The sequence below is a fragment of the Hyla sarda genome, chromosome 5 (genome assembly GCF_029499605.1).
Source record: "Hyla sarda isolate aHylSar1 chromosome 5, aHylSar1.hap1, whole genome shotgun sequence".
Taxonomy (NCBI): Eukaryota; Metazoa; Chordata; class Amphibia; order Anura; family Hylidae; genus Hyla; species Hyla sarda.
The window spans coordinates 323,914,199-323,934,768 of record NC_079193.1 but is presented as its reverse complement, the minus strand read 5'-3'; the positions used below and the strand labels follow the sequence as shown (position 1 = coordinate 323,934,768).

At 49.2% G+C, this 20,570-nt stretch overlaps 1 protein-coding gene across 1 annotated transcript in view; it reads left to right on the top strand.

The window, feature by feature from the left end:
• CALB1 (calbindin 1) overlaps positions 1 to 20,570 on the top strand; it is a 150,381-nt gene that overhangs the window by 106,892 nt on the left and 22,919 nt on the right. Inside the window, exon 6 of the mRNA XM_056522313.1 lies at positions 420 to 497. Coding sequence (XP_056378288.1) covers positions 420 to 497 — 78 coding nt within the window. The remainder of the gene's footprint in view (positions 1 to 419; positions 498 to 20,570) is intronic.

The window sequence follows — 20,570 nt, the reverse complement described above, 5'->3', positions numbered from 1 at the left end:
GCAACATCCTGAAAAAGTTAGCGCAACTGCAGAAACGAAAAAAAAAAAAAAGCTGCGATCACTTTTGATATACTACACGAATAAATTATATTATTTGCATTCACTCCTTGTAGGTAAATTGTCTCTTATCATATGCAGATTTTTCCAGCAGGTCTCATATATCTTGTGCTGAATTTGTGGGGCTGGATATTCATGTATAACATAATGAGTCTGATACGATAATTCAAACATAAAGCGCAGAAAGCTTCTTTGACCAGCGGGGGCTCTCGACAAAATATTGTAATATTTCTTGTGCTTTCGTGCTGGCCGGACTCCAATGCAAAATGTCACCTTATTCACCTGTGGGGAATTGATCGGTGGTGTATGTTCTTCTCCTTCACAAAAAATGCATCTTGACCTCTTGTTTTCTTTCCTGACAGAATTTTCTTAAAGACTTGTTAAAGAAGGCAAACAAACCTTATGAAGAATCAAAGCTGGAGGAGTATACACAGACTATGGTGAGATATTGCACATTTATCTGTTTTACGCTCAGGAAGCTAACGTTTCGTATCTTGTTAACATCACTTTAGCTGCAACATACAGTTTTTTTTTTTTTTTTTGTTTCTGTTTTTTATTTTACTTTTACAAATATATTTTTTACAAGTAAAAAAGACCATGTCATATATAAATAGTATAAATAGTAGAAAAACCTAACCCTACCCTGTACTGTTGCAAGGGGGAAAAAATGCAGTCTTAAAGGGGTACTCCGATGGAAAAAAAATTTTTTAGGTCTTCTTAAGTCAACTGGCTCCAGAAAGTTAAACAGATTTGTAAATTACTTCTCTAAAAAATTTTTTATCCCTTCAGTACTTATTAGTTGCTGCATACTACAGAGGAAGTTCTTTTCTTTTTGGATTTCTTTTCTGTCTGTCCACAGTGCTCTCTGCTGACACCTTTGTCCATGTCAGGAACTGTCCAGAGCAGGAGAAAATCCCCATAGCATACCCATGCTGCTCTGGACAGTTCCTGACACGGACAGAGGTGTCAGCAGAGAACACTGTGGTCAGACAGGAAGGAAATTCAAAAAGAAAAGAATTTCCTCTGTAATATACAGCTGCTAATAAGTGTAAGGGTCACGGCAGGGGGTGGATCTTCTGGGCCTGTGTGGATGATGACGTGAGCCGTGCCAGGGAGTGGAGTCTAAGGTTTTCACCAGAGCCCGCCGCAAAGTGGGATGGTCTTGCTGCGGCAGGCGGCACCCAGGTCACTACCCCTGGCACGACTCGCCCACACAGGTTGCTGGGATGTGGCGTGGCACAAAAGGAAACTGGCAAGACGTGGTCAAGGTAGCAATAGGTCAGGGCAGGCGGCACAGGTACAGGGTCAGGTAACAGAACGAGGATCAGGTACACAGCTATCAGGAACACAGGAATACAGTATGCTTTCTCTAGGGCACAAAGGCAACAAAGATCTGTCCGGGAACAATGAGAGGAACTGATACTTAAAGACAGGGTGCTGGTGTAGAAACTTAACTAAATGAGGACTGGCCCTTTAAATGTAAGAGCAACGGTGTGCGCACCCTAGGAGGCGGGGGCACTCCTGATGGTGGTGCGAGAACAGGAAGACCAGGGAGGTGAGTGACGGGCTGGGATTCGCATGCGTGCGTGTCCCACGATGCGAATGCCAGCCCTGCTGGCAGCGGGGACATGACAAAAGAGTGCTCACGGCCAGCGTGTCTGGCTGGAGCAGAGATGTTACAATAAGTACTGGAAGGATTGAGATTTTCTAATAGAAGTAATTTACAAATCTGTTTAACTTTCTGGCACCAGTTCATTTAAAAAAATAAAAATAAAATTTTCCACCAGAGTACACCTTTAAGCCATTAGTATGTACAGTAATAGCAGAGAGCTAGTGAGAATGGGGCTGGCAAATGATTGGGGTCTCATGTAAACCTCTTTGGGTGCAGTCAGGTGCATTTTAGGCATGGGTGCAACATTAGGAAATTGTTCCAAATATAATTACCCTATAGGATTTATCAATTCTAGATGACTAGCGTTTTTAAGTTGTTTTTAGGCTATGTTCACACTTAGTTTTCTCCCCCCTCCCCCCCCCCCCTCATCTTCTGTAACAAAAAATGTCCGTGATTTCCCAGTTATTGACTTCAACTTAACAGAAAAACAGCTGCTAATACGCATGTTGTTTTATTTATTAGACAACAAAGATAGGTTCAAATACTGTGTGGGAACATAGCCTCACAAAGGTTCTTATGACAAGGACTGACTTAGGGTGGGTTCACACTACGTTTTCTCCCATACGGGAGCGCATACGGCAGGGGGGAGCTAAAACCTCGCGTTCCCGTATGCCTTCGTATGCGCTCCCGTGTATCATTCATTTCAATGAGCCGGCCGGAGTGAAACGTTCGGTCCGGTCGGCTCATTTTTGCGCCGTATGCGCTTTTACGACCGGACCTCAAACCGTGGTTGACCACAGTTTTAGGTCCGGGGGGAAAGCGCATACGGCGCAAAAATGAGCCGACCGGACCGAACGTTTCACTCCGGCCGGCTCATTGAAATGAATGACACACGGGAGCGCATACGAAGGCATACGGGAACGCGAGGTTTTAGCTCCCCCCTGCCGTATGCGCTCCCGTATGGGAGAAAACGTAGTGTGAACCCAGCCTTAGTAAATCGGACCTTTAAGGCTATGTTCACACATTGTTTTTTCAGCTGTCATTTTTCAGTTATTGAGTTTAGGGATGAGCAAATCGAATATGAGGAATCCAAATTCGTTACGAATTTCAGGAAAAATTTGATTAGCAATGAACGTGAATATCGCTGCGTTTCGATCATGCAAATTACTTCATTAAACTCCATTTAGTGTGGTCCAGGCTCCAGGGCATCTAAAATGGCCAATCCACATGTGAGGACATGGGGCAAGGAATCCTGGGAAGGCGGGAAGAAGGGTCGGCGGGATGACCCTGAATTACATGCAGCATGCAGCCTATCAGCAGCCAGTCACCCCTGTGATGTCACAGCCCTATATAATCGGCAGTATCTTGCAGCCAGTCACTTCAGCCTTTTATTGCAGAGAGAGAGAGAGAGAGGGATAGACAGCAGTGTGTGTTGCACAGGAAAGCATTTTTACAGCAGTGATTCACCTCCCAGTCACATCAGCGTTCTATTGCAGAGAGAGAGAGGGATAGAGAGCAATGTGTGTTGCACAGAAAAGCTTTTTTACAGCAGCGATTCACCTCAAGCCCAAATCCAGCATAGAAACACTGATATGAAGGGAGTGAGATTGAGAGAGAAAGTACAATTTTGGGTGTAGTACACAGCGTCTGTGTGCTGCAGCACTGGTGTGTACAACAACTGAAAAGCTAATAGTAGCCAGCCAGTTTGGGAGAGCAGAGCACTAAAAGCATATTGTCCTCTATTAAGTGTAACCTGTGCGTACATCTAGGTGGTGTACCATTTTGTTCCTGTTAAAGCCTCAAGGGCCTAGATACTGTGAAAGGCCATCCAATAGTACACACCTGTTGGTTTTGTAGACAAATACTGTTTTAAGCGTAGTGGAGCGTATTGTACTCCCCTCATATATGCACTAAGTATGTCAGGCAGAGAAGTGTCAGAGGCCTAAATACTTCAGGCAGAGGTCCCAGCAGACTATGGGCGAGTGGCAGCAGGAGTCACAGTGAGGGGCCTGAGCTCCCGGTATTAGATAGCAGTCGTGTCTCGACCAGCAACCCATCTGCCGTCATCGATAGGTTAACACGGTCATCCACTTCATCACAAGTGACATCTAACACCCCCAGTCAACAGTCAGTGGGTTCCTCAGTCACAACCCTCAGTTGGCATGGCCCGGAAGCAGTCCCTGTCCTCCCATTGCCTCTGTCCTATGCTGTTCCCTCCGCCACAGACGTATCTTATGCTGTGGGTTCAGCTCCACTATTTAGTGAGGACGATCTACTAGAGGACAGTCAGAAGTTACTACCCAGCCAAGAAATAGAGGAGACATCCGCCACATCCTCCGCTAGACAGGCAAGTAGTGATGAGGAGAGTGGCGTGGGAGGTGGTGTTGCCAGTGTTCAGGCTCCTGAAGCAGACACTGTTGAGGAACCTGAGGAGGACATCAGTGACATGCAAACATAACTCGATGATGCATATCTAGATTTTAGTAAGGCTTTTGACACTGTCCCACAAAGAAGACTTATCAATAAACTACAGTCATTGAGCTTGGACTCCAATATAGTTCAGTGGATTAGGCAGTGGCTGAGTGACAGACAGAGGGTTGTAGTCAATGGAGAATATTCAGAGCAAGGTCTTTTCACCAAAGGGGACCTCAAGGATCTGTACTGGGACCAATATTGTTTAATATCTTCATTAGTGATATTACAGAAGATCTCGATGGTAAGGCGTGTCTTTTTGCTGATGACACAAAGATATGTAACAGGGTTGATGTTCCTGGAGGGATACACCAAATGGAAAAGGATTTAGGCAAACTAGAAGAATGGTCAGAACTCTGGCAACTGAAATTTAATGTGGATAAGTGCAAGATAATGCACCTGGGGCGTAAAAACCCTCGGACAGAATATAGATTATTTGACACAGTCCTGACCTCAGTATCTGAGGAGAGGGATTTAGGAGTAATTATTTCAGAAGACTTAAAGGTAGGAAGGCAATGTAATAGAGCAGCAGGAAACGCTAGCAGAATTCTTGGATGTATAGGGAGAGGTATAAGCAGTAGAAAGAGAGAAGTGCTCATGCCGCTGTACAGAACACTGGTGAGACCTCACTTGGAGTATTGTGCCGTATACTGGAGGCCGTATCTCCAGAAGGATATAGATACTCTAGAGAGAGTTCAGAGAAGATACTAAACTAGTACATGGATTGCAGGATAAAACTTACCAGGAAAGTTTAAAGGACCTTAGCATGTGTCACGATTCGGCTTCCAGGTAGTGGATCCTCTGTGTCAGCGAGGGATTGGCGTGGACCGTGCTAGTGGACCGGTTCTAAGAGGCTACTGGTATTCACCAGAGCCCGCCGCAAAGCGGGATGGTCTTGCTGCGGCAGTAGCAACCAGGTCGTATCCACTAGCAACGGCTCTACCTCGCTGACTGCTGAGAAGGCGTGGGACAGAAGGACTAGGCAGAGGCAAGGTCAGACGTAGCAGAAGGTCGGGGGCAGGCGGCAAGGTTCGTAGTCAGGATGGGTAGCAGAAGTTCAGGTACACAGGCTTTGGACACACTAAACGCTTTCACTGGCACAAGGCAACAAGATCCGGCAAGGGAGTGCATGGGAGGAGGTCAGATAAAGGCAGGGAGCAGGTGGAAGCCAATTAGACTAATTGGGCCAGGCACCAATCATTGGTGCACTGGCCCTTTAAGTCTCAGAGAGCTGGCGCGCGCGCGCCCTAGAGAGCGGAGCCGCGCGCGCCAGCACATGACAGCAGGGGACCGGGACGGGTAAGTGACCTGGGATGCGATTCGCGAGCGGGCGCGTCCCGCTGTGCGAATCGCATCCCCAACGGCCAAGACAGTGCAGCGCTCCCGGTCAGCGGGACTGACCGGGGCGCTGCAGGGAGAAAGACGCCATGAGCGCTCCGGGGAGGAGCGGGGACCCGGAGCGCTAGGCGTAACAGTACCCCCCCCTTAGGTCTCCCCTTCTCTTTGTCCGGTAACTGCCTCCCCTGGGATGAGGACACCGGGAAAGAATGGAGGGTTTCCTCAACGGCAGGCAGTACAGCAGGAGTGGGAATGGGGAGGGAGGGCAGAGGGCGAGGCCTGGCACGGGGCAGTGTGACACCAGGACGGGGGCCATGGGGAGGCACAGAGGCTTGCCTGACGGGACTGGGAGGGGGGGAGAGGCACTTCCTGTGGCAGGCAGAGTCCCAGTTCCTGATCTCCCTGGTGGTCCAATCAATGGTGGGGGAATGAAGCCGGAGCCAAGGCAGACCGAGGAGGACCTCAGAGGTACAGTTGGGTAGAATGAAGAACTCAATCCTTTCGTGGTGGGGTCCGATAGACATCAGGAGGGGTTCTGTGCGGTAACGCACGGTGCAGTCCAATCTGGCTCCGTTGACCGCGGAAATGTAGAGCGGTTTGACGAGACGGGTCACCGGGATGCTGAATTTATTAACAAAGGACTCCAACATAAAATTCCCGGAGGCACCAGAGTCCAAGCAGGCCACGGCTGAGAGGGAGGAGTTGGCTGTAGGAGAAATCCGCACGGGCACCGTGAGACGTGGAGAAGAAGACTTAGAACCAAAAGATGCAACACCCACGTGAGCTGGGTGCGTGCGTGCGTTTCCCAGGCGTGGAGGACGGATAGGGCAATCCACCAAGAAATGTTCAGTACTGGCACAGTACAGACAGAGATTTTCTTCTCTACGGCGATTCCTCTCTTCCTGGGTCAGGCGAGACCGATCCACTTGCATGGCCTCCTCGGCGGGAGGCCCAGGCGAAGACTGCAAAGGATGCTGTGGGAGAGGTGCCCAGAGATCTAAGTCTTTTTCCTGGCGGAGCTCTTGGTGTCGTTCAGAAAAACGCATGTCAATGCGGGTAGCCAAATGGATGAGTTCCTGGAGGTTGGCAGGAATCTCTCGTGCGGCCAGCACATCCTTGATGCGACTGGATAGGCCTTTTTTAAAGGTCGCGCAGAGAGCCTCATTATTCCAGGATAGTTCAGAAGCAAAAGTACGGAATTGTATGGCGTACTCGCCAACGGAAGAATTACCCTGGACCAGGTTCAACAGGGCAGTCTCGGCAGAAGAAGCTCGGGCTGGCTCCTCGAAGACACTCCGGAGTTCAGCGAAGAAGGCCTGGACTGTGGCTGTGGCAGGATCATTGCGGTCCCAGAGCGGTGTGGCCCAAGACAAGGCCTTTCCTGAAAGAAGGCTTACTACGAACGCCACCTTAGACCGTTCTGAAGGAAACAAGTCCGACAACATCTCCATATGCAGGGAACACTGAGACAAAAATCCACGGCAGAGTTTAGAGTCCCCATCAAATTTGTCCGGCAGGGACAAGCGGAGGTTAGGAGCGGCCACTCGCTGCGGAGGAGGTGCAGGAGCTGGCGGAGGAGATGGTTGCTGCTGTAGCAGAGGCAGAAGTTGCTGTAACATGGCGGTCAACTGCGACAGCTGCTGTCCTTGTTGGGCAATCTGCTGCGATTGCTGAGCGACCACCGTGGGAAGATCAGCGAGACTTGGCAGCGGCACCTCAGCGGGATCCATGGCCGGATCTACTGTCACGATTCGGCTTCCAGGTAGTGGATCCTCTGTGTCAGCGAGGGATTGGCGTGGACCGTGCTAGTGGACCGGTTCTAAGAGGCTACTGGTATTCACCAGAGCCCGCCGCAAAGCGGGATGGTCTTGCTGCGGCAGTAGCAACCAGGTCGTATCCACTAGCAACGGCTCTACCTCGCTGACTGCTGAGAAGGCGTGGGACAGAAGGACTAGGCAGAGGCAAGGTCAGACGTAGCAGAAGGTCGGGGGCAGGCGGCAAGGTTCGTAGTCAGGATGGGTAGCAGAAGTTCAGGTACACAGGCTTTGGACACACTAAACGCTTTCACTGGCACAAGGCAACAAGATCCGGCAAGGGAGTGCATGGGAGGAGGTCAGATAAAGGCAGGGAGCAGGTGGAAGCCAATTAGACTAATTGGGCCAGGCACCAATCATTGGTGCACTGGCCCTTTAAGTCTCAGAGAGCTGGCGCGCGCGCGCCCTAGAGAGCGGAGCCGCGCGCGCCAGCACATGACAGCAGGGGACCGGGACGGGTAAGTGACCTGGGATGCGATTTGCGAGCGGGCGCGTCCCGCTGTGCGAATCGCATCCCCAACGGCCAAGACAGTGCAGCGCTCCCGGTCAGCGGGACTGACCGGGGCGCTGCAGGGAGAAAGACGCCGTGAGCGCTCCGGGGAGGAGCGGGGACCCGGAGCGCTAGGCGTAACAGCATGTATAGCTTGGAAGAAAGAAGAGACAGAGGGGATATGATAGAGACTTTTAAATACATAAAGGGAATCAACACGGTAAAGGAGGAGAGCATATTTAAAACAAGAAAAACTACCAAAAGAGGACATAGTTTTAAATTAGAGGGGCAAAGGTTTAAAAGTAATATCAGAAAGTATTACTTTACTGAGAGAGTAGTGGATGCATGGAATAGCCTTCCTGCAGAAGTGGTCGCTGCAAATACAGTGAAGGAGTTTAAACATGCATAAGGCTATCCTTCATATAAGATAGGGACAGGGACTATTCATAGTATTCAGATTATTGGGCAGACTAGATGGGCCAAATGGTTCTTATCTGCCAACACATTCTATGTTTCTATGATGAAGCTGATCACACTTGGGAGCCGGGTGCAGAAGGGGCTTCATCATCATCAGGAGAAGAGGGTTGCAGGTAGCCCGTGAGGCAGCAGCTGAGCCAGCAAGGTGGTAGCACAGGGGAGACCACCTGCTTCACGGCAGCCTACCTTCCCAGGAGGTAGTGGATTAGGAGTTCCTGGAGACGGCGGCAGTAGCAGTCAATTAGTGCAGACTGTTGGTGGGAAAATCAGCTACTCGGCGGTGTGGCAGGTTTTCATCAAGCATTAACCTGGCCACATGCAAGATGTCTCGGCAGAAGGTGAAGCGTGGCCAGGGTCCCAATGTTGGCACCACGGCCCTGCGTCAACATATGCAGCGTCACCATAAAGCGGCCTGGGAGAACCGTGGCTCCAATGTGGTGGTCCAGCCTGCTGCATCACCCAGTGGCACACCGCTTCCTCTTTCAGCCAGCCAAAGCTCCACCACTTCAGCCGTAGGGAGCTGTGTGTCATATGCATCTTCTGTCGCTTCAGATGCTCCTGCTCCTCCTACTTCAAGTCAGTCATTCCACCAGCAATCCATTGGCGAAGCCATGTCCAAGAGACAACTGTATGTACCCACTCATCCAACGGCGCAGAAGCTGAATGTGCTCCTGTCCAAGTGCTCCTGTCCCTTTTCAAGTGGTGGACTCTGCACCTTTCAGAGAACTGATGGCTTGTTCCAAACTGAGGTGGAGAGTCCCAAGCCGTCATTTCTTTGCGAAGAAGGCAGTACCAGCCCTAAATAATTTTTTGGAACAGAAGGTGGGCCAGTTCTTGAGCCTGTCAGTGTGTACCAAAGTGCACGGCAGCGCTGACGTCTGAAGCTATAACTACGGTCAGGGACAATACAGTGTGTGACTCCGCTCTTCATCCTCCACTGTGTCCCCAGTCTCCACTGCACGGACAAGTCTCAGTGGCCCTCCAGCATACCATGTGTGCAAGGCACGGCGGTGTCACGCTGTTCTTCACATGCCTTGGCGAACAGAGTCACACATCAAGAAATCGAATCATGGCTAACTCCACGAAAACTGGAAATGGGAACAATGGTGACCGACAACGGGAAGAACATCTTGTCTGCTCTGCGACAAGGAAGCCTGAGACATGCGCCCTGCATGGCACACGTGTTAAATCTGGTTGTCAAGTGGTTCCTGAAGTGTCCCCCCCATCTGCAAGACTTAAAAAAAAAAAAAGGTAAATGTTCTAAAGACAGGAGCAAGAGTTGGAGTCTGTACTGTAGTATATGCATTACTCTGATAACTACTATTTTACCCCCTTACGTTACTTCATTCATTGCAGATTTTAGAGTCAGTAATGCAGAAGAGTACACTCGCCCTGTCTTCTCTGCCACAGGGCAAAGCTTGGTCACTTGCAAGGTCATACAGGAATTTGATCAGTGAGGACTTGGCAGCATCTAGATATGCAGATATCCTCTGTGTCTGGCTGTACTGCTTTATGGATTGGAAAACAAATCTGCCATAAAAGAATTTCATACCCTGGTGATCTGTCTTACCTGATCTGATATACAGTACATGACATAAATGAAATATCTGGCCCATACAGTCAATGATCCAGCAATTTATGTGATTGGCGTTTATCCGTTTTTCTGTTATTTGCTATACAAACAGATCCATACGGAAAATATTAAAAGCATTTAATAGTTTTAGGTAACGGTAAATGGAATGTGTAGAACAGTGTTTCCCAACCAGGGTACCTCCAGCTGTTGCAAAACTACAACTCCCAGCATGCCCGGACAGTCAAAGGCTGTCCGAGCATGCAGGGAATTGTAGTTTTGCAACAGCTGGAGGCACACTGGTCACGAAACACTGGTGTATTAGAAACAATCTTGCTGCAAACCCGAGGTCAGATGAGATCTACTTTTGCACGTCCACGTTTGTGAAACACATCCCCTCAAAATAAAACAGTGTTTTTAGCTGCTAGGACCCCAAGTAATCAGCCAAAGAAACTCAACTGGCTCCAGAAAGTTAAACAGATTTGTAAATTACTTCTATAAGAAAAAATCTTAATCCTTCCAAAAATTATCAGCTGCTGAAGTTGAGTTGTTCTTTTCTGTCTGGCAACAGTGCTCTCTGCTGACATCTCTGCTTGTCTCGAGAACTGTTCAGAGTAGAAGTAGTTTGCTATAGGGATTTGCTTCTACTCTGGACAGTTCCCGAGACATCAGGTGTCATCAAAGAGCACAGAAAAGAACAACTCAACTTCAGCAGCTCATAAATACTAAAAGGATTAATATTCTTTAATAGAAGTCATTTACAAATCTGTTTAACTTTCTGGAGCCAGTTGATATATATATATATATATATATATATATATATTTTATTTTTTTCCTGGATAACTCCTCTAAGTGTTCAAAGGGTAACCCCGCCCCCCCCCCCCCCCAAGACAAATAAAACAGTAATATGTGCCCTTTGAGATCAACTGGTAGTTTGTAGAAAGACTGTAGAAAGACCTAGGCAGCCCCTTTTTTTGATTAAAGCGTACCTGTCATATTACTGAAAAAAATATTGCTTCTATATTTACTCAGTAGGTCATGCAGATTATCTACATGTCTTTTTTATGTGTCGAGCTTCTGTATTTGGCTCACAAATCCCTCTGTTCTAATGCTCACTCATTCTGATATCCACTGCTCAGGAAGGGGTGTGTCCAAGGCAAGCTCTGAACCCGCCCTCAGTCACCATGCATTCACTTCCTCCCTAAGTCTGCTGTGCTGTGTTGGGTCTCTTCATCCAATTACTGCAGGCTGCTCTGTAACCCCCTCCTCTCTGTTTTCATACTGCAGTCTGATAGGACAGGAGTGAGCACAAAAGAGTGCTAGCCCCGACCTCACTTCCTGGACTTTAGCCAGGACAAAGATGATGCTTGTCACGATGCCGGCTGGCAGGAGGTGGATCCTCTGTGCCAGAGAGGGATTGGCGTGGACCGTGCTAGTGGACCGGTTCTAAGTCACTACTGGTTTTCACCAGAGCCCGCCGCAAAGCGGGATGGTCTTGCTGCGGCGGTAGTGACCAGGTCGTATCCACTAGCAATGGCTCAACCTCTCTGACTGCTGAAGATAGGCGCGGTACAAGGGAGTAGACAGAAGCAAGGTCGGACGTAGCAGAAGGTCGGGGCAGGCAGCAAGGATCGTAGTCAGGGGCAACGGCAGGAGGTCTGGAACACAGGCTAGGAACACACAAGGAAACGCTTTCACTGGCACAATGGCAACAAGATCCGGCGAGGGAGTGCAGGGGAAGTGAGGTATACATAGGGAGTGCACAGGTGAACACACTAATTAGAACCACTTGCGCCAATCAGCGGCGCAGTGGCCCTTTAAATCGCAGAGACCCGGCGCGCGCGCGCCCTAGGGAGCGGGGCCGCGCGCGCCGGGACAGGACCGACGGAGAGCGAGTCAGGTACGGGAGCCGGGGTGCGCATCGCGAGCGGGCGCCACCCGCATCGCGAATCGCATCCCGGCTGGAGGCGGTATCGCAGCGCACCGGGTCAGTGGATCTGACCGGAGCGCTGCAGTAGCGAGAGTGTAGCGAGCGCTCCGGGGAGGAGCGGGGACCCGGAGCGCTCAGCGTAACAGTACCCCCCCCCTTGGGTCTCCCCCTCTTCTTAGAGCCTGAGAACCTGAGGAGCAGACTTTTGTCTAGGATATTGTCCTCAGGTTCCCAGGATCTCTCTTCAGGACCACAACCCTCCCAATCGACCAAAAAAAAAGTTTTCCCTCTGACCTTCTTGGAGGCCAGTATCTCCTTTACGGAGAAGATGTCCGAGGAGCCGGAAACAGGAGTGGGAGAAACAAGTTTGGGAGAGAAACGGTTGATGATGAGTGGTTTAAGAAGAGAAACGTGAAAGGCATTAGGAATACGAAGAGAAGGAGGAAGAAGAAGTTTGTAAGAGACAGGATTAATCTGGCACAAAATTTTGAAAGGACCAAGATAGCGTGGTCCCAATTTGTAGCTAGGGACACGGAAGCGGACATATTTAGCGGAGAGCCATACCTTGTCTCCAGGAGAAAAAATGGGGGGAGCTCTTCTTTTCTTATCAGCAAACTTCTTCATGCGTGATGAAGCCTGTAAGAGAGAATTTTGGGTCTCTTTCCATATGGTGGAAAGATCACGAGATATTTCATCCACAGCGGGCAAACCAGAGGGCAAGGGAGTAGGGAGGGGGGGAAGAGGGTGACGGCCGTACACCACGAAAAATGGGGATTTGGAGGAAGATTCAGAGACTCTGAAGTTATACGAGAATTCGGCCCATGGTAGAAGATCTGCCCAGTCATCCTGGCGGGAGGAAACAAAATGCCGTAAATAATCACCCAGGACCTGGTTAATTCTTTCTACTTGCCCATTGGATTGAGGATGATAGGCAGAAGAAAAGTTTAATTTAATCTTGAGTTGTTTACAGAGAGCCCTCCAGAATTTTGACACGAATTGGACGCCTCTGTTCGAGACGATCTGCGTGGGCAACCCGTGAAGACGAAAAATGTGTACAAAAAATTGTTTTGCCAACTGAGGCGCTGAAGGGAGACCAGGAAGAGGGATGAAATGTGCCATCTTGGAGAATCGATCAACGACCACCCAAACAACAGTGTTGCCACGGGATGGGGGTAAGTCTGTAATAAAGTCCATACCAATCAGAGACCAAGGCTGTTCGGGGACAGGCAGAGGATGAAGAAGACCAGCGGGCTTCTGGCGAGGAGTCTTATCCCGGGCACAGACAGTGCAGGCTCGCACAAAATCCACAACATCCGTCTCCAGAGTCGGCCACCAATAGAAACGAGAGATGAGTTGCACGGATTTCTTGATGCCCGCATGACCTGCGAGATGGGAGGAGTGACCCCATTTGAGGATTCCGAGGCGTTGGCGTGGAGAGACGAAGGTCTTCCCTGGAGGAGTTTGCCTGATGGAGGCTGGAGAAGTGGAGATCAGGCAGTCAGGAGGAATGATGTGTTGCGGAGAGAGCTCTACTTCCGAGGCATCCGAGGAACGAGAGAGAGCATCGGCCCTAATGTTCTTATCGGCAGGCCGAAAGTGAATTTCAAAATTAAATCGGGCAAAGAACAGAGACCACCTGGCCTGGCGAGGATTCAGCCGTTGGGCAGACTGGAGATAGGAGAGGTTCTTGTGATCGGTGTAAATAATAACTGGAAATCTTGATCCCTCCAGCAGATGCCTCCATTCCTCAAGTGCTAATTTAATGGCTAGTAGCTCTCGATCCCCGATGGAGTAGTTCCTCTCCGCCGGAGAGAAGGTCCTAGAAAAAAAAACACAAGTAACAGCATGCCCGGAAGAATTTTTTTGTAGAAGGACCGCTCCAGCTCCTACTGAGGAGGCATCAACCTCCAATAGGAAGGGTTTAAATGGGTCAGGTCTGGAGAGCACGGGAGCCGAAGAAAAGGCAGACTTGAGCTGTTTAAAGGCGTCTTCCGCTTGAGGAGGCCATGACTTAGGATTGGCATTCTTTTTGGTTAAAGCCACGATAGGAGCCACAATGGTAGAAAAATGTGGAATAAATTGTCTGTAATAATTGGCGAACCCCAAAAAACGTTGGATAGCACGGAGTCCGGAGGGGCGTGGCCAATCTAAGACGGCAGAGAGTTTGTCTGGATCCATTTGTAGTCCCTGGCCAGAGACCAAGTATCCTAGGAAAGGAAGAGATTGACATTCAAACAGACATTTCTCAATTTTGGCATAAAGTTGATTGTCACGAAGTCTCTGAAGAACCATGCGGACATGCTGGCGGTGTTCTTCTAGGTTGGCAGAAAAAATCAGGATATCGTCCAGATACACAACAACACAGGAATATAAGAGATCACGAAAAATTTCATTAACAAAGTCTTGGAAGACGGCAGGGGCGTTGCACAGGCCAAAGGGCATGACCAGATACTCAAAGTGTCCATCTCTAGTGTTAAATGCCGTTTTCCATTCATCCCCCTCTCTGATGCGGATGAGATTATAAGCACCTCTTAAGTCCAGTTTGGTAAAGATGTGGGCACCTTGGAGGCGATCAAAGAGTTCAGAGATGAGAGGTAGGGGGTAGCGGTTCTTTACCGTGATTTTATTAAGACCGCGGTAGTCAATGCAAGGACGTAGGGAGCCATCTTTTTTGGACACAAAGAAAAATCCGGCTCCGGCAGGAGAGGAGGATTTGCGGATAAAGCCCTTTTTTAAATTTTCCTGGATGTACTCAGACATAGCAAGAGTCTCTGGGGCAGAGAGAGGATAAATTCTGCCCCAGGGTGGAGTAGTGCCCGGGAGGAGGTCAATAGGACAGTCATAAGGCCTGTGAGGAGGTAGAGTCTCAGCTTGTTTTTTGCAAAAAACATCCGCAAAGTCCATATAGGCCTTAGGGAGACCGGTTACAGGGGGAACCACAGGGTCACGGCAAGGAGAACTGGGAACCGGTTTAAGGCAGTCCTTGAAACAAGAGGAACCCCAACTCTTGATCTCCCCAGTGGACCAATCCAGGGTTGGGGAATGGTGTTGAAGCCAGGGTAGTCCGAGGAGAATTTCGGAAGTGCAATTGGGGAGGACCAAAAACTCAATTTTCTCGTGATGAGGTCCGATGCACATTAGGAGGGGCTCCGTGCGGAAACGTATGGTACAGTCCAATCTTTCATTGTTAACACAATTGATGTAGAGGGGTCTGGCGAGACTGGTCACCGGGATGTTGAACCTGTTGATGAGAGAGGCCAAAATAAAATTTCCTGCAGATCCGGAATCCAAGAAGGCCATAGTAGAGAAGGAGAAGGTAGAGGCAGATATCCGCACAGGCATAGTAAGACGTGGAGAAGCAGAGTTGACATCAAGGACTGTCTCACCCTTGTGCGGAGTCAGCGTACGTCTTTCCAGGCGGGGAGGACGGATAGGACAATCCTTCAGGAAGTGTTCGGTACCGGCACAGTACAGGCAGAGATTCTCCATGCGGCGTCGTGTCCTCTCTTGAGGTGTCAGGCGAGACCGGTCGACCTGCATAGCCTCCACGGCGGGAGGCACAGGAACGGATTGCAGGGGACCAGAGGAGAGAGGAGCCGGGGAGAAAAAACGCCTCGTGCGAACAAAGTCCATATCCTGGCGGAGCTCCTGACGCCTTTCGGAAAAACGCATGTCAATGCGAGTGGCTAGAAGAATGAGTTCATGTAGGTTAGCAGGAATTTCTCGTGCGGCCAGAACATCTTTAATGTTGCTGGATAGGCCTTTTTTAAAGGTCGCGCAGAGGGCCTCATTATTCCAGGATAGTTCAGAAGCAAGAGTACGGAATTGTACGGCGTACTCGCCAACGGAAGAATTACCCTGGACCAGGTTCAACAGGGCAGTCTCAGCAGAAGAGGCTCGGGCAGGTTCCTCAAAGACACTTCGAATTTCCGAGAAGAAGGAGTGTACAGAGGCAGTGACGGGGTCATTGCGGTCCCAGAGCGGTGTGGCCCATGACAGAGCTTTTCCAGACAGAAGGCTGACTACGAAAGCCACCTTAGACCTTTCAGTAGGAAACTGGTCCGACATCATCTCCAAGTGCAGGGAACATTGAGAAAGAAAGCCACGGCAAAATTTAGAGTCCCCATCAAATTTATCCGGCAAGGATAGTCGTAGGCCTGAAGCGGCCACTCGCTGCGGAGGAGGTGCAGGAGCTGGCGGAGGAGATGATTGCTGAAGCTGTGGTAGTAGCTGCTGTAGCATCACGGTCAGTTGAGACAGCTGGTGGCCTTGTTGCGCTATCTGTTGTGACTGCTGGGCGACCACCGTGGTGAGGTCGGCGACAACTGGCAGAGGGACTTCAGCGGGATCCATGGCCGGATCTACTGTCACGATGCCGGCTGGCAGGAGGTGGATCCTCTGTGCCAGAGAGGGATTGGCGTGGACCGTGCTAGTGGACCGGTTCTAAGTCACTACTGGTTTTCACCAGAGCCCGCCGCAAAGCGGGATGGTCTTGCTGCGGCGGTAGTGACCAGGTCGTATCCACTAGCAACGGCTCAACCTCTCTGACTGCTGAAGATAGGCGCGGTACAAGGGAGTAGACAGAAGCAAGGTCGGACGTAGCAGAAGGTCGGGGCAGGCAGCAAGGATCGTAGTCAGGGGCAACGGCAGGAGGTCTGGAACACAGGCTAGGAACACACAAGGAAACGCTTTCACTGGCACAATGGCAACAAGATCCGGCGAGGGAGTGCAGGGGAAGTGAGGTATACATAGGGAGTGCACAGGTGAACACACTAATTAGAACCACTTGCGCCAATCAGCGGCGCAGTGGCCCTTTAAATCGCAGAGACCCGGCGCGCGCGCGCCCTAGGGAGCGGGGCCGCGCGCGCCGGGACAGGACCGACGGAGAGCGAGTCAGGTACGGGAGCCGGGGTGCGCATCGCGAGCGGGCGCCACCCGCATCGCGAATCGCATCCCGGCTGGAGGCGGTATCGCAGCGCACCGGGTCAGTGGATCTGACCGGAGCGCTGCAGTAGCGAGAGTGTAGCGAGCGCTCCGGGGAGGAGCGGGGACCCGGAGCGCTCGGCGTAACAATGCTGCAGCCAGACAGAATTATGTTTTGGAAGGTATGGGGACCCCTTTTTTATTAGCCATGATTTCTATAAAAAGGATATTTTTTTATGATTTACTGTATATTAGAAAGGTTCATGTTTTACTAAAAAGCAATTGAAACTATTAAACCCCAGGGTCAAATTAGATTTATCTGCAAAATTTACAAACTTTTAGTTTTTGCACAAAGTTTTTGCACAAAAAAAAAAATCAAACAAACGAACAATCAAACAAGAACAATGTAAATAACTCGGCACAACTAATATAACAAGTTGGTATCCAAATCCAAGTCAAAATGCCACTTTTAATTCTTGAAGTCTCCAAATAATTCAAAGTACACATGTTACAACAGCAGCAGGCGCCTCCTACCTGTGTCGCTCTGCTTACCACTCCTGTAATCTTCCCAGCACCGCCTTCTATCCTGCTTCGGTGGCCACTGTGACCTCAGCATCCAATGCCATGCTCCTGCACTTCCTGCCATGGCCTATAGGGGCAGCCATGTACCTTTGAAACTATTAAAAGGGCCAGCGTGTGCTGTTCCAGGTTTTTTCCCATCTTCTATACAAGAAGGGTTCACCCATAATCATGTGCCTTTGCATGTAGCTTCTTTATGATCTTAGCAATGTTGTAATGTCCTGTTCCTGCTATTCTGTGTGTTCTGGACCTTGCCCGTTTCCTGGTTTCCACTTCTGCCTGACCTATTCTGTACCATACTGATTCTCCTATTGCCATCCCTAATTGCTGACCCGAACATGTGTCACCTGCCTCAACCATCTGCCTGTATTGGACTGCATCTCTGCCTCATTCCTGGTTACTGTTTTAAGGGCTTCTTCACACTACAGAATGTCCACCAGAGATATTCCTGGCGGAGATTCCGCCTAAGGGTGCGCTCACACTACAGAATTCCCGCGGAATTACACGAGCAGAACTCTGCGAGCAGAATTCCGCGGTGTGAACTTAACATTAGTGTGATTGGGTCTCCGTGAGACCCGTTCACACTGCGGAATTTTCGCGGCGGACAATTCCACCGCTGAAATTGTCCCGCGCAAAGAAAGAACATGTTCATTCTTTACGCGGATTCCGCAAGCACTGCATAGCCATCAATGGTGACGGCTCAGTGCCCTGCGGCCCTAGCGCCGAAACAACACTGGCGGCGGCTGCCAGGCGGAATTCAGCGAGCAGAGATTCTGGAGTGTGAAAGCACCCTTAAGCGGCTGCTGGCAAAACAAGCCAGCAGTAGGACCACTCGGAAATCTATTTCTGTCAGCAAAAACATGTTTATTTTTACAGTCTGGGGTTCGGAATAAGCCCTAATTCTCTTGTGCTGCTGACTACACTAACCTACCTGACCCCCTGATGCTAGTGCCACCCACCAGTACTTTTTGGTCCACTGGGCCAGCCACCGCCCAAATCAGGACCACACTGCAGTCTATTATTTGCCATCACAAGGCTACACACATCCCTTGTATTATTGATTCCTGGGTTCATCCATACACCAGGAGCATATTAAAAATTATTGGGGCACTTAAACAATCGCACGGCAGGAATAATGGGACATGAGGTTTAAGGCTAATAATGACTAAAAGCTAAACATAAGCTGATTTATACTACAAGTCCCCTATGTACAGTATATAACAAGAAAAAAATCAGGCTAATCGAGGCCATCACTTTATACATTTCCCAGGGGCATTGTCGAAAGCGCCGGCTGCTTTTTACTCCATTATCGTGTAATTGAGAGGATTCCCAAGTCCTTGTGATTGTTTCCGGCCCTCTGCGCTATCTTCACACTACACACCAGATGCAGAACAGATCCGCCATAAAATATAGGGACATAAACAGTGACATTTATTCTTCATTATTCCAATTGTGTTGGAGTAAATAGTAAGTAAATCTGACTGTATATAGGTCACTAGGTTTTGTGCAATATGCATTTGTCTACAGCTAAATATAGATGTAGCAGAGCATAAAGTATCATATAATATAGTGTTGTTGGGTGCACCATTTTCCCCAATGCAAATCCAATAATAAAACATTGTGATTTTTTATGAAATAACAAACTCAGCTTCTGCACTTGACACATTTGTCTCTGTTACATAATCCAACTAAGGGCATGTTCACACAGTGTACTGTTCCCATTCAGTGGGGTTCACTGATGTCCGGCATCTCAGACATGTCACTTATTTCAGCATATTGGGTGATATTCCACAAAAAATGTATGTGAACATACCCTAAAGGTATATGTGCAGTAGATTTGTTGTAGAAACTTATGCAACTAAAAATGTGTTCCTTACACCTAGATAGGTTAGTTTTTCTGGCAAGGACATAGATTTTTGCAATCTCCAATAAGATGATTGGGAGTCGGACAGTCTCAGAAACAAATCTATGTAAGGATAGGGTCATACCTGCCGTATTTTGCTGCATATTTCCTGCTGTGTATTTTCCTACCCATTGAAGTCAATAGGAAGCAAGATCAGCTTTCGAAAATACACAACAAAATACAGGATGTGTGACCCTACCTTAAATGGTGACTCTCATTAAAACACATTCTTGCTATTACACTCCTTATGGTAAATAAAAAATATTTCTAATATACTTTTTTTTTTTAATTCAGTTTTCTATGTTTTATTTTTGCTTTAAAAAGCTCAAGAGCACATTTTCCCCCATCTCATACACAGACTTGGACCACAGCCCAAACACAGGAAGTGCAGCCTGGAGTGCTGAGGGGGTGTGTCCAACCAACAGTATATGGCAGTTAAGTGTGAGAGGAGCTATGATTGGATGAGGCTGGACACACACCCCTCAGCACTCCAGACTGCACTTCCTGTGTTTGGGCTTCGGTGTATGAGATGGGGGAAAATGTGCTATTGAGCTTTTTTCAGCACAAATAAAACATAGAAAACTTAATTTTTTTTAACAAAGTATATTAGAAATATTTTTTATTTACCATAAGGCAATAGCAAAAATTAGTTTTAATGAGAGTTACCCTTTAAAGGGGTACTCCGCCCCTGGCATCTTATCCCCTATCCAAAGGATAGGTAAGAAGATGTCAGATTGCCAGGGTCCTGCTGCTGGGAACCCCGGGCATCGCCACTGCGGTACCCCGCCATCATTACTGCACAGAGCGAGTTCGCTCTGTGCGTAATGACGGGCGATACAGGGGCCGGAGCAGTGTGACGTCATGGCTCCGCCCCTCATGACATCACGGCCCGTCCCCTTAATGCAAGTCTATGGCATAGACTTGTATTGACGGGGGTGGGCCGTGACATCACGAGGGGCGGAGCCGTGACGTAACGATGCTCCGGCCCCTATATTGCCCGTCATTACGTGCAGAGCGATCTCGCTCTGCGCAGTAATGATAGCGGGGTGCCGCCGTGGCGATCCCCGGGGTCCCCAGCAGCGGGACCCCGGCGAACTGACATCTTATCCCCTATCCTTTGGATAGGGGATAAGATGTCTAGGGGCGGAGTACCTCTTTAAGACTCTGTGTAGTGAGAACAAGCAGGGCTCTATACACTGAGGACAAGCAGGGCTCTGTACACTGAGGACAAGCAGGGCTCTGTACACTGAGGACAAGCAAGGCTCTGTACACTGAGGACAAGCAGGGCTCTGTACACTGAGGACAAGCAGGGCTCTGTACACTAAGGACAAGCAAGGCTCTGTACACTGAGGACAAGCAGGGCTCTGTACACTGAGGACAAGCAGGGCTCTGTACCCTGAGGACA